This window comes from Falco naumanni, chromosome 2 (genome assembly GCF_017639655.2).
Source record: "Falco naumanni isolate bFalNau1 chromosome 2, bFalNau1.pat, whole genome shotgun sequence".
Taxonomy (NCBI): Eukaryota; Metazoa; Chordata; class Aves; order Falconiformes; family Falconidae; genus Falco; species Falco naumanni.
This window is the reverse complement of record NC_054055.1, coordinates 115,539,847-115,553,165: the sequence shown is the minus strand read 5'-3', so window position 1 is coordinate 115,553,165 and position 13,319 is coordinate 115,539,847. Positions and strand designations below refer to the sequence as shown.

The window sequence follows — 13,319 nt, the reverse complement described above, 5'->3', positions numbered from 1 at the left end:
ACCACGTGCAAGGTAAGACGAGCAGCAAATGCATTCACTGTCTTATTCTGGAAGAGAAGCAACTCAGCAAACAACAGCAGCACAAACTATAGCTACGTTAGCTGCTTAAAAAACCTTGACAAATGACAACCTGATGTCTGAGGGTCCTGTGAGGAGCCCTTAGAGGAGGACTGATCAGAGGAGGTCGACTGTGGCGCTGAACCCTCAGCTAGCTCTCGCTGTCTCTGTTGTTCTGCCTTCTTAAGCCTCAGTCGCTGTAGACCCCTACGGATTATAGCTAACTCGGGTCCCATTAACTCTGACAAACAGGGAGAAGGGGGAAAAAAAAAAAAAAAAACATGTAAAAGAAAGAAGCATTGAACATACAATATAAAGAACAGGGGGTAGGGGGACTGACCAAAGACAGAAGCAACAGGTACTATGTGTAATTACAGTAAAAAAATAAATATATGTAAATCATTTACTGACATCCAGAAGTTATAAAAGAAAACGCTTAAATTGTTTTCCTCTTCCTAAAAGCACATATACATTCCCTCCCCATCCAACCATTTATCAAAGAACTATTTAATGAAAATAGATAGATCCTGACTGATTCAAAACAAAGCAAACAGAAATATTTATTTCCATGTTCCTAACATACATAAATCAGAATATTCGTGGTGTGAAATTATGCAACTGTGGTCTACAGACAAGTTCTCAAAATGAATGTGTAGCTTCCTGATGTGAAAAAAATAAATTTAGTACAATTTTGATCAAAACAAACCTATAAAAAAAAAGGAATCTGGGACTATGGAAATATGTGGCAGAACAGCATTCAACCAAAAAATACCCTTTAATACGAACTCATTTTTTATCTCAGACATTCCCAGCAGGTGAGGACTCAAAGTCTGAATATAGTTAAGTGGTCCTACAGAGAAAGTGATTTATTTAATCATAAACAATTCTTACTATTATTCTCTTAACAGACTATTCTCTCAGTTCCACCTTTAAAGACTTCACTGTTTTCACCATTTTGCCTTTATTCATTTGTTAGTTACAGTGTTTTGGCATGTACCAGTGCACTGCCTGATTAACAGTATTGTTTGCAAACTACTATAAAACTAAGTGACCAAGTAATTTTTTATTCTTCCCATGCTCTTTGCAGATTTCCACTGCTTACACAAGTGCTGTATAGCAAGCACTTCTCTTTATACGACACAGATAGGTCTTTATTAACAGTAGCCGAAGCACAACATTGACCTGAACCGCTGTCACCTATAATACAGTAGAGCAGAGAAGCTAATTCAGACTCAAACGTTCACACCAAATGCTCTAGCTAGTTGTGCTATGAACTGTTAGCCTAGACCTTTCCTGAAAGTATTTATATCAAATGCACTGTGGAGTATTTTGTAGATAGGAGGAAATCTGCAAAGAAAAAAAAAATCAATACTATAAAATGTTAAATTACTAGAGAGCATTATATTGGCATATAGCCTTTCAGTCAAGCAAAAGCTTTCAAGTATTCTGTAACCTTTATTCACTCAGTGAAGCAACCAAATTTAACATTTTATTTCATAAAAAGAAACAAAGCCAAAGACAGAATCCAACCATTCAAAATGAGGGGCAGGGACCAGTTCATACCAAATAGCCATGTCCGCAATCTAATACCACTTCTGGGAAATAATATCCTGCCAGTTTATGGTTGACGAGGTATAACAAGAAAGAAGAAGATGTAATTCCTAAAAGGAATATCACATCAGAGAGATTTGCTATGAATAGTTTTCATGCGCCATGAACATTTATGGAAATTAGAATTCCAAACAGTCTAGAAAATGCTTTTAAGGAAATTTCAGTGATGCCTAAAATTGCAGTTTTCAGTACTTGCTGCTGATTCAGTTCCACTCAATCCAGAGACAGTTACAATTTAAGATGTAGTAAGAACTACAATTCAAAACAAACCGGTAACTACTATCCTGACTATGTTAAATGACAACACCTTTTAACACATTTCAGAACCTCTAAGCAAATGTTTATTTTGCCAGCAAATGGAGTGAGGAATCAGAAATGGAAAGAAAAAAACCCCAGCTATTGCCACTTTCCCATTCAAAACTTAAAAGCAAAGTTACCTTATATCAAAACACCTATTAAGATTAAGCTGTCCTAATCAGGCAATTGCCCACCTACTCTCCCTCCCAATGGGATCAGTGGTATCTGGAATATTATTTATGAGGGAAAACCACCATTATGTTTTACAGTTTGTTGTATCTGCTGTTTATTCCTAGCTTAAAACTACAGCATCCTAAAACTAATGTAAAAAATTAATCAATGGTTCCAGTTTCCACTGAATGGGCCAAGAAGGGCAAGAATAGAAATTTGCTATTTTTTTCCTTAGTGACAAACGTGAAAATCTCCGGCAATTGTTCCATCTCTTTATAAAAAAATAAAATAAAATAAATTCAAACATACTGAAAAGAACAGGCTCCTGAGATTTTGCGCTTAATTACTTGCAAATTACTCAAATGTTCCAATTGCATTCTACTAGAATATACATTCCGATAAAGAGACTTATCCCAACAAGCTGCCAGTACTGAACCATTTTTGTACTGAGTCTATTTTGAACGTGTGCTTTTTAAAACATGAAGATACAAAGTAATTCATTCATATGTAGAAGCTCAAATGCCTACCACATGGCATATTTTCTGGAACATACTAACAATATATTTGAATTATAATACATATGCAAAGGTATTGCTATTTCAAAGACAGGAATACCACCAGTGCCTGCCTGTGTTCTGTACAGAAATATGCAGAAATGAAATGATTTATGGAAAGCTGTTTACACACCTGTTCCATTCTGTAGTATGAATTCATGCTCCAATTCGGAAGTCACTAGCCAGAACCATGTTCTTCATTTGCTGGCTCTTTGCTACCATAATCAAACTTTCATCTACCACCACTTCATGCAAAATGACGGCTGAAAGCCTCTTGCTTTCCTTCTTCCATTTTCCAAAATGCTTCTCTAGTCACCCATCTTTTACAACACACCTCTATCTGGTCTTCCTACTAAACCCCACTGTATTAAAACTACTATTTCTATTAATCACTTTCCCTATCCTGTCACCCAGAAAAACAGCAGGTTTTATTTTCACCTCTAAAAGCAGCTACAACAAACTCGGGGAATCCTGTCCTTGAAGCAGAGTGCCACGTTTTCATATTTATAGACTAGAGACTGAGTAAATAAAGTCTCATAACCGAGCACTTGTTATGAGTTACGTAAATGTACAAACATTGTAAAATGGAAATTCACGTTCAAGTCTACCCATTCATAAACCCACTGCTACTGCCCCGACCTGCTCTCTCTGCACAGGAGCTTCCCCTCTCCCTGGACCTGTGCATGTTACACAAAGACTTGTTTTACAGTCACTTAAGTGTTCCAAAAGCAGCGCAAACTAGACAAGACGCTTACTAAGTGTGTAAACACATAGTACTGATAAGTTTACTCCCGCAGGACTCCTGTAGACAATTTAAATATGACACCCAGCCCCACACTAAAACCTGCATAGAGCAGTAAAGAATACTAGATAAAGTTTTGTTTGTTTCTGTGGGTTTGGAAGTTGGGCTAGGGTGTGTGTGACTTACTTAAAAAAAGACTCAGCAGCTCATCAACCATTAGAAAGTATCCAGCCTGCCAACAAATCAACCACCTCCACCCCTTTCAAAACTGAATATATGGAGAGTCTTAAGTCTGAAGTAACACTGGGAAAGAGGAAATGCTTTTAAGTGCTGGACTAAGAAATAACAACTTCAGCTTCATGCTAGCAGAATAAACTTTTACTTAGAAATTCAAGCAAATTCAAAGAAAAAGAGGAAAACATTTATTTCTGGTCAGCACGCATTCTTTAAAATGCAGGACAGAAAATGCATCGTAATTCCAGAAATGCTCTCTAGTGCATTATCTAGTGCATTATCATTATGCAACCCACAAAGTTTCAATGACAGCTTGAAGCAATTATTTTTATTATAAGACATACTCTCCTGGCCAGTGTAAGCTCCAGAATACACCATATACTTAAAAAAAAAAAAAAAAAAAAAAAAGAAAGATCAAAATGAATCCTTGGCAATGGTATGTGTGTTCTCTGGTGACTATTCCACTGTACCAAAGATCGTGGCAGCTAAAGTGGATTACACTGAATTGGAGTAGACCCCGTAATTTTTTGTATGCATATTGTGAAAAACTTGAGATCGCAGTAGGCGGACACCAACACTAATATAAAATATAGGTGACTAAAAGCCTCTGCCAGTAAATTTTCTAGCATTCACTTATTCTAGAAATAGTATCTGGACTGTGTGTATTGTCACATTTCTGCTCACTGCTTGTTTCCTCTAAACACCGGACTAGTTGTAAGTTTTGAAAGGGCAAGAATGATATATTTAATGAATTTCAACTTACATCTTTAGCTTCTATGTCTTTCAGATACTAGATACTAAATTCTCACTTCTCCCAAAGATTTTGGCTGCAGCAGCCACAGTACACTGAAAGGCACACTTCTCCCTGGGAAACCCCCATCTCTCCTTTACTTCAGAACATCCAGTTTAAGGCTTGAAGATGCTGTCAGTCATCTTCTCCAATGACAAAGACCTTTATTTTTTTACCACAGAATATGTACAAGACAAAAGGTGAACTGATACAACAGCCACGGGATTTTAAAATCATGACGTCTGAACCCGTAGGCGTTTCAGATCACGTCAGCCTTTTCCACCCTGAATGTGAGGCCTAAAACTCACTTAAAACAGGTAAAAATAAACTCTCATACAAATAATTAAAGACTGTGGCATCTTTTCCTGCATAGAGATGGAAAAGGTCAAGTCAAAGCACAACCTGCTCTTTTACTACCTGAATAAGTTTCTGCCACTGACAGTGCAATATACTTTTTCCTTTCCCCCCCACAATAAGAATGTAAGGCTGTATTCAATACAGATTAGTTTCTTCAAGATACACAAACTTAAAAATCAGTATGTAGTATAATTTATTAATGAATAATGGAGTATCATGGTAGGTGAGCCCTGTCTATCCAAATACTTTTGAGAAGCAAAAAAATCACACTGCTGGCTGAAACACTGAGAATGTAGATTCCTACTGAAGGAGACATTCTCTACTTCCTCCCATTATAGCAAGCATAGGGTTCTACTACCCATTGCACTGATGCTACTACAGCCAAAACACAGTTGAAGAAGGCATGATGTTACTTATACTCCAAGAAGAGAACAATAAAAGTTTAGGGAAAAAACAAGCAATAATTTATTTCTACTTTAAAAGATTATACTGGTTATCCTCTTTGAGATTTCTTCTTCAGACAAAAATCTACAGTTGATGGTTTTACTCTTTCTTTAAACCACAGTTGCAGACACTTGGTAACTATAAAATACCTAGTCTCATTAAGGATGTGCAAGAAAAAAAAAAAAAAAAAAGAGAGATTGAGATCAGTTAGTCAAAACATCCTAAATCAAGACTGTTTCTTATGAAAGCATTTTTCATAAACAATGACAAGATGGATTTCTTCTCACCAGACTGATGGAGCACAGGTTGAGCTGAGGCCCCTAAAGAAGGCCTTTGTTCATTATCAGGAGAGGACAATAATGAAGTTGAAGGGGGACTTCCTGTTGAAGATGATGTTGAAGGAGCTTGGGCTGACATTGTAGAAGAGGAAGATGATGGAAGTTGTTCAGAACCATCTACTTCCATTGCAGTTTCTGATTCTGTACTAGCTGGCACATTATTAGTAGCAGGAGCATCTGCCCGATTAGTCCCACCTTTGATTAAAAATAAAAAACAATAAAAAAAAAGCAAGAAAAACAAGAGCCCAAAGGTAAACTTACTCTGTCTCTAAAGATCCCTTTGTATTACCATTCATATGGCAAACAGGTGTGCTCAGTCCTTCAGAGTGCACTAAAAATTCTTCAGTTTACACCTCAGAAAGGCTGATATTCACTCCCTGTACATTCAGTACAAACATACTGTCTGTTGTAATTATGATTCCTGAAAAGAAGGAAATCACCTCTGGACCGTGATCTTCCTCGTCCTCGATTGCTTTGTGCAACTTCACTAGCTTCTTCAAACCACCTTGACAGCATGTCTGACATCCTCTGCATCAGAGAGACATTAGGACTTTGCTCCCCTGTAAAACAAACAAAGTTTTATCTACAAGTTCACAAAAGCGTTCGTTCCCCACCCCCCCCACCCCCCCCCACCCCCCATTTCTTCCTTCATAGAAAAAAACAACCCTGTGCTGTAAGCTACGGAACCAGTAACCCCCTGAACCATCTCTTTTTTTCAGCAACAACAGTCCAGCAAGACTTGCCAGCTGAACCCAGCACCACATAAAAACTAACAACTCCTTTTCTGCTTTACAATTACCTGGGAGCTTTTGTACACACGATGTTGTGAAATTTGCGTCATTCAGTTTTAAATGCTGCTTGAATAAGTTAAGAAAGCCTAGATTTTATGTTTTTCCAGCTAATTGTAAAATAATACATTTTGTCATTAAACAATGAAAGAGAAAAAAAGACTAGCATAAAATTAGAACATGACGTTTTTAATATTTCCAGAAGGTTGTAATGTAATACAACTGCAGAGTTCTTCTAGGGTTTTTCATTTTCACACTTTCGGATCAAGATTCGGGACTGCAAAGACTCCCAAGCAGCACAATCTCTGACATACTTTCTTTCAACATAACTCAAAACATTTTCTTCTCATTTTATTTCTGGGTTTAGTACATATGAAAGAAAATTCATTTCAAGAAAGAAGATAGGAAAAATTCCATTCGTGAAAGGCTGAAATAGAATATTTGAATTTTTAAGGGTTTTTTATAGTCTGTGAAATGTGGTGGTTTGGAGGGGGTTGTTTGGGTTTTTGGTGGGGTTTTTTTGGTGGGTTTTTTTGTTTGTTTGTTTTGTTGATGTTTTTAAACAGAATGGCATCTTCCAATAGAAAACCATTCCACTGGACTGGACCATTTCACTCACAAGTTAAGAGCTTCTGATGGCCCCTTAGCCACTTTGGAGGTATCTGGTGTTCGAGCAACCTTTGGAAAAGTTTTGTAATTGAAAGACCTTAAGAAATAGAATCCCTGTGAAGTACTATTACTTATGAAAATACGTATGTGAAAAATATTTTAATATCCTGCATACAAAAGCTAACACTGAAAGATTCTGCAGCACGCTTGGGAAGAACGTATACAGTGATACAGAAGAACAAGATCAGTGCTGCAACCTGCACAGATGTTATAAAAGCTGAAAAACTAATCAAATATCTGGCGCAACTGGTGATCTTTTAGGACTGCAGACAATCTTCACTGGTACGATACAGCTTGAATATATCAGCACTAGACCTTGCTTTGGGATGATTTGCTTGAGTTTGAAAGACATCGTTGGGAATGGAGAAGGGAAGGGGACCACACCAACCCACTCCCACAAAAACAATGCCCCTCAGTCTGACCTCAACGCCCTTGTCTATCCTCATTTCCAGACTGCAGGTCTCTGAGCCTCCCCTGGGATCCCTCACTCCCTTCCCTGTACACCAGACAGAGGAGCTCTGACCTCAGGAGCTTAAAACACAAAAAATGGAATGCAACAGCTGAAGAAAACAGACAAAAGGTATTTAATGATGAGAAGAGAGAACAATGAATGGTTAACGGGAAAATAAGGCACAGGTCACCACATGCCTAACTAATGCAATATACCCATTCTCTCTCTGTCACTATACAGTTGTCTCAAACAATGCACAGTAAAGATATTGAAGCTTTGTTTTGAGAAAATAAAAATCTAGCCAAGGTCTATACTGGAGGAGTCCTTTTCTCAGGCTTCATTTCCTCACCAGCAGGTTTACTTGACATTATGGGGAAATGACAGCTAGAAGGACACTGGAAATATTTAACCGAGAAAGAATCTAGATAGAAAGTAACTTTGTGCAAAGGTAAAGCAGCAATTAATTTTGATGGGAAAAACCTGCAACAAAAGTGATAGCAAAAGTGCCCCTAACACGAGGGGCTATACAAATAAGATCTGTGGAACTAAGGCACTAAGTAAACAGAACATAAAACTGTTAATGATCAAATTCTGTGATATTAGAATTATAGGATGAAACAGAGCAGTTTAAAAGGAAAGAAAGTATTCCTTTACACAGCAGGCACTGAACTTCTCAAGTCTTTTGCCACAGGAAATATTATCAGCAGGTTCAAAAAAAGGATTACAGAAACTCAGGGCAAGAGAACCATATGCAGATTCTAACGCAACAGATGGGAGCGTACCCTCTAACGTTTCTAATCCACTAATTCCAAACACTGTGGGAGCAACAAAGGCAACAGACTAAGGTAAGAGTTCCCTCCCTAAACAGCATCTCCTATTGCCCGCGTAGGATACGGAATCCTACTCTACATGGACCATTAGTCTGACACAGCTAGACAATTTTATTCTAGTTTGAGGAATCAGGAGGATGAAAAAAACAACAGAAAACCCAGAAAGGTAAACGGTAGGCAGAGAAGCGAGACAGATTTAAGGGATCTAGAGCAAATACTTATACCCCCACGACCTGTCAGATTTAAACAAAAACACATCATTAAATGGAGAGTAAGATGAGTGACAAAGCATCCCCTGTCCTGCTTTGGTGTCCCATTTTCTGTTACTAAAGCATAGCTTTCAAAATGCTCTGTCCGCTGAAACCTCAAGTAATTGAGTTATACATTACAAACATGAAAATATAAGCATAACAATTTAGTCACTACGTGTTTTATAAAAAAGTGAAAGACACAGTATTAGTATCCTACTGCTCTGAATTCCAGTCCCCTAATGTAACTGTTACAGAGCATTTAATTTGTAACTCTGATTGCATTTGAGGCTTGCCTACAAAAAGGGAAATAGGTATTTGTGTCACCGTATGACTAATGACAATGAAACAAGCTCCCCTTGATTTACATCAGACTACCTGAAGCAACAATTTTTCTGATAAAAATATTTTTAAATTTAGACATTTTTAACAATCACTGTAGAATAGCAGTTTGGTGTTAAATTCTAAGAAAACCATCTTAAGACCCGGCTGATTCTTAAAACATGAACAGTTTCGTTTGAAGCACTGCATATTTCAGGAATACTGAAGAAAAATTGGAAAATAAAACCCAAATCAACAACAAACAAACAAACAAAAAAAATGACACAAGCAAAGACAACAACCTCCCTCCAAAAGGAAACACTTTACCATCTCTTTCTCGTTCACTCTCAGGCCTTGCTCTTGGTCCAGTATCCGACCAGTCCCCTCTTAACCTCAAACGTTTAACAGGAGGTTGCCGTAACTAGGGGGGAAAAAAAAAAAAAAAAAGGATGCGGTAAGGTGGAGAAGGGCATTACAAAGCTAAGCTATTTATTTCAGACAGTACAGAATTCTAAGTCTAAATTTAAATGTAGTATCTCCATTTTCTTAATTTTCATAAATTTGTATGTGTCACAAAAAAATGGAATGTCAGTCATATGTTCAGATCAACTATGAATAAACACAAAACTGTAACAATAGAATGCAAGAGTTTTAGCTACACCGAACTTCAACAGTCTAAATTAATCTCTCAGAGTAAGTGCAGCTTTTATTTTATGCAATACTAACTCTACTATGTTAATTGAGGCTTTCCATACTGAACAGTAATTAAGGTTTTCCAGAATTCAGCCTGGACGCAAAAGTATTCACCCCTTCATGTTAAAACCTATATGGCAGCTTCGGTTTAATGAAATGTGCATTTGCATCTAAGCAAAAGGAAAAAAACCCAATCAGGCATTACTAAAACAAAGAAATTTTAAGAAAATCCTTTTTAGTTTATTTTTTAACCCATCCTTTTTTAAAAAAAAAAAAATTATAACAGGGGGTTTTGCAGCAGGAAGTATAGTACAGGTACTATATAGGTAGTGTTACTTCCAGCAACTTGAAGGGATACAGCCAGAGCTTTGAACATTCACAAAGGCAGTTTGGAGCTTGAAATTAAGTGTATTGGCTGAGTATTTCTGGTTGTTTTTTTTTTAAAAAAAAAAGGTGAATAATTGTGCTGACAATTTTAAATTAAACTCAAAACCCCTGTGGTGAAAGCATGTTAAAGTATTAACTTTCAGGAGCCAGCAGATTCAGAAAGCCAGCTTTACATTTCTTCTACTCTATACAACTTAAAGCCAGGCTGGAATAAAAATAGCATTTCAGGAAAATCAAGCAGCAAGCAAAGATTACAGGACACATTCCATGCCTACAAAGGAAAAGAATATGTAAGATCTGTTATTAATAGGTGGCCACAATCATGTGTCTCTACAGTGACTGGGCAGTCAGTTCACCACCAAATTACTTCACATCAGGTTAATGTTACACAGAAGAGAGGGAGAAGTGCAGGACCATCAGGGCATCCCACTTCTTCTGGGTTCCTCTTTGCTCGCTCCTGCCTCAGTGAGGTAACAGTGTAACTCACCTGGACATTCCTCCTCAGTTCTATGAATTTACACCCCTTCCTGATCAACAATATTTGTACCAGTAATAGCAGCCTGTGGCCCAATAAATAGAGCATGGTCATTGCTAGTAACGTGCCACAGGTTTAATATGAAGCTAACAACGCAAGCCTCACACTTGTCGGGCTTTGCCTGGACTCCACTTGGAGCGTTCTGTTAGCTCATTCAGCTGCAACAGCAATTGTCCAGTGATTGTTCAGAAAGAAAAAAAAAGGATGCTTATCACCGAATTTGTTTTAGTTTTACTGAGACTTGCATAGATGTGTAGCGTACAATCACCTGTTAACAGTTTTGGTACATACAGGAACGTTAGCTAGCTCAGCTTTAGAAAAAAGAACTACTGATGACCACAGGACACCCGATGCAGCACCAAGTAGTACAGGCAGGGGTTGACAGCAGATACCCTGCAGGTGTGGGCACAGGAGGGTACCAGGGAGACACCTTCTCAGCAACCCACCCGTGGCTGTTTACTGTAAAGGTTGGACCCAAGCAACAATTGGTTTAGGGATAACAAGGACAAAGAACAAGCAGTTAAAAGCAAAACCGTGCCACACTGGCCGACTAATAAAGAAAACAGATAATGTAAAATGTGTTGAAAAACATAAAACAGCCTCCAAGTAGATTCTAAGAAAAAAACAGGAAGAAAACATCAGCATCATGCTTCTCCCAGCAAAGAGGAGGAAGAAATCACCATCACTATCATCACACTCATCCTCCAGGTGGAGACAGCAGGATGTTGACAACTCATTGTAAACTCCCTTGAAGCCCCTGTCTCAGACTAAAGGTAATGAATTCACCAAGCAGAGGAGCTTCTGAAAGGGTGAGAGCATAATGCCAGAGAAACAAGTAGTGGATGGTTGGAGCAGTGCGGGAGGGGGAAGAGATGTATAATTTCACTGTGGCTAAAGAGATTTGTTCTACACTGATCAGAAAATTTAGACTGGAAGGGTCAGCATCATTGCAGCTGAGCTGATAAGAAACAACTGCTTGTGTTTTGGTTGCACAGCTGAAACTTTTAATACAACTCAGTACCGGTGGCTTACCTCCTCGATCTAAGCATTTTGTACCCCCTTGTCTCTGTCATTAAATGGTAACTTTAAACAAAGTACTTATACTTGATTTCAAAGAATATGCTTTTGGTGGCATGGAAAATAACAGAGAATACACCTCTGTTACACCTGTTATGAGAGTGACATACCACCCTTCCTGGTCTTAGAACCTGAGGTTCATGTAGATGCCTTCTCATCTTTAGAAGAGGAAAACCAGACAAGAAAGAAAACCAGAGCAACAAAATATTGTAAATAAATAAATATGGTGTACACGTGCTATCTACTTGTCACATCTCAATCTACGAACATCAACATTAATTCAAGATTAAATTAAAAGGAAATACAACTGATGTAAGTGTGTCACAAGAAAAAAAACACACACATGAAAACAGGTCATCTTAATCACTTGCCTCTTCCCGTCTCTCTTCAGCAGAAGGAACTTTAAGTTCTCGTGCCGTGTCATCCTTGGGATCAAACAAGTATATGTAATCCGATGAGTAGCTAACAAGGATCTCTTGACCATCTTCACTATAACAGAGAGATGTTACTCTGCAGGATTTGTTATTGAGATGAGGAGGAACAAAACGTGCCACCATTCCGACAGTGCCCCTACCAGCATAATTCCCTATATTAAAAAAAAAAAAAACAAGGAGTGCAGGGGGAAGAAAGAAACCATATATTTACTATGGCAATTTTTCAACATCTTCAATATACTTATTTAACATCCAACAAAAGATGATTAGAAAAAAAGCTAAGTATCCTGTAGCTTCTACATTAAATTGGATCTGAGTAATGACATATCAGATCTTACTGGTATTCTGTATTTTTGTTTACAAACACTACATACATCATTAAAAAAAAAAAAAAAGAGATGAACACACACAGAGAAATATATTTATATATCACATATACATCACATGACAGCATGGTTGCTATCTGTCAAATGTAGTACAAATGGAAATTTTGGAACCCAAGAACTTTTACACAATAATAATGCAAATCTGTATCTACACACAAATTAGAAAGGAATTAATTATATGAAACCTTAAAAGTTTAGGACACACATCTCCTCTTTTCTACCCAAAATGTTTTTAAAAATAGTAGTTTTTCTTTGAGACATAATAGTGCTGTCACTTTGAAACTACAGAAATATACAATACATTGGACATACCACGCTTCCCTGACAACTCACCTCCATTCCACACACTAAAACTATCTTAAATTCTAGAATTATAGTTTGTGAGCAAATAAAAGTTACCTCTAAGAAGATCCAACATTCAAAAAACCAGACTGTTCCAAAACCTCATAATTTGCCATGTAACTGTTTCCCACATGGCATACCTGTTGTGGCTTAGCATGCGCCACAGTCTGCCCTTGACCACAGAACAATTCAGAATTTATCATCTCACACTATAGCAGGACTGAAACAGAATGTTTTAAGTGAAAATCAATAGTTTGCTCACGAGTCATAGAATACTTCACCTCTAAAAAAAAAAAACCAACCAAAAACCAAACACACAGCCCCAAAACAAACAACGGAACCCTATACCACTACAACCAGAAAAATTAACGAGTCTTCAACATTTTGTCTTTTCCTTCCTTTGCTCCCTAGGCCAGCATACCCGAGTTCATCTTAGTCCTGTATTGTTACAGCACAAGAGAGGTACGTAGTACCTTTACATCACCCCCCCCCGAATCTGTTTCTCAGGCAGCTGCCACAGATTTTTGCTGACCACTGTGATGAAAGGAAGAAATCTTATAAGA

The 13,319-nt window shown here is 37.7% G+C and overlaps 1 protein-coding gene across 4 annotated transcripts in view; it reads right to left on the bottom strand.

Moving 5' to 3' along the window:
- DCAF6 (DDB1 and CUL4 associated factor 6) overlaps positions 1–13,319 on the bottom strand; it is a 90,415-nt gene that overhangs the window by 41,384 nt on the left and 35,712 nt on the right. For 2 of the 4 annotated variants that reach the window (XM_040583006.1, XM_040583009.1), the window contains exons 7-11: positions 11,966–12,180; positions 9,230–9,323; positions 6,036–6,155; positions 5,545–5,790; positions 131–298 (exon numbers count right to left, since the gene is read on the bottom strand). In XM_040583006.1, the coding sequence (XP_040438940.1) occupies positions 131–298; positions 5,545–5,790; positions 6,036–6,155; positions 9,230–9,323; positions 11,966–12,180 (843 nt within the window). The remainder of the gene's footprint in view (positions 1–130; positions 299–5,544; positions 5,791–6,035; positions 6,156–9,229; positions 9,324–11,965; positions 12,181–13,319) is intronic. The other 2 variants (XM_040583007.1, XM_040583008.1) reach the window with 1 other exon arrangement.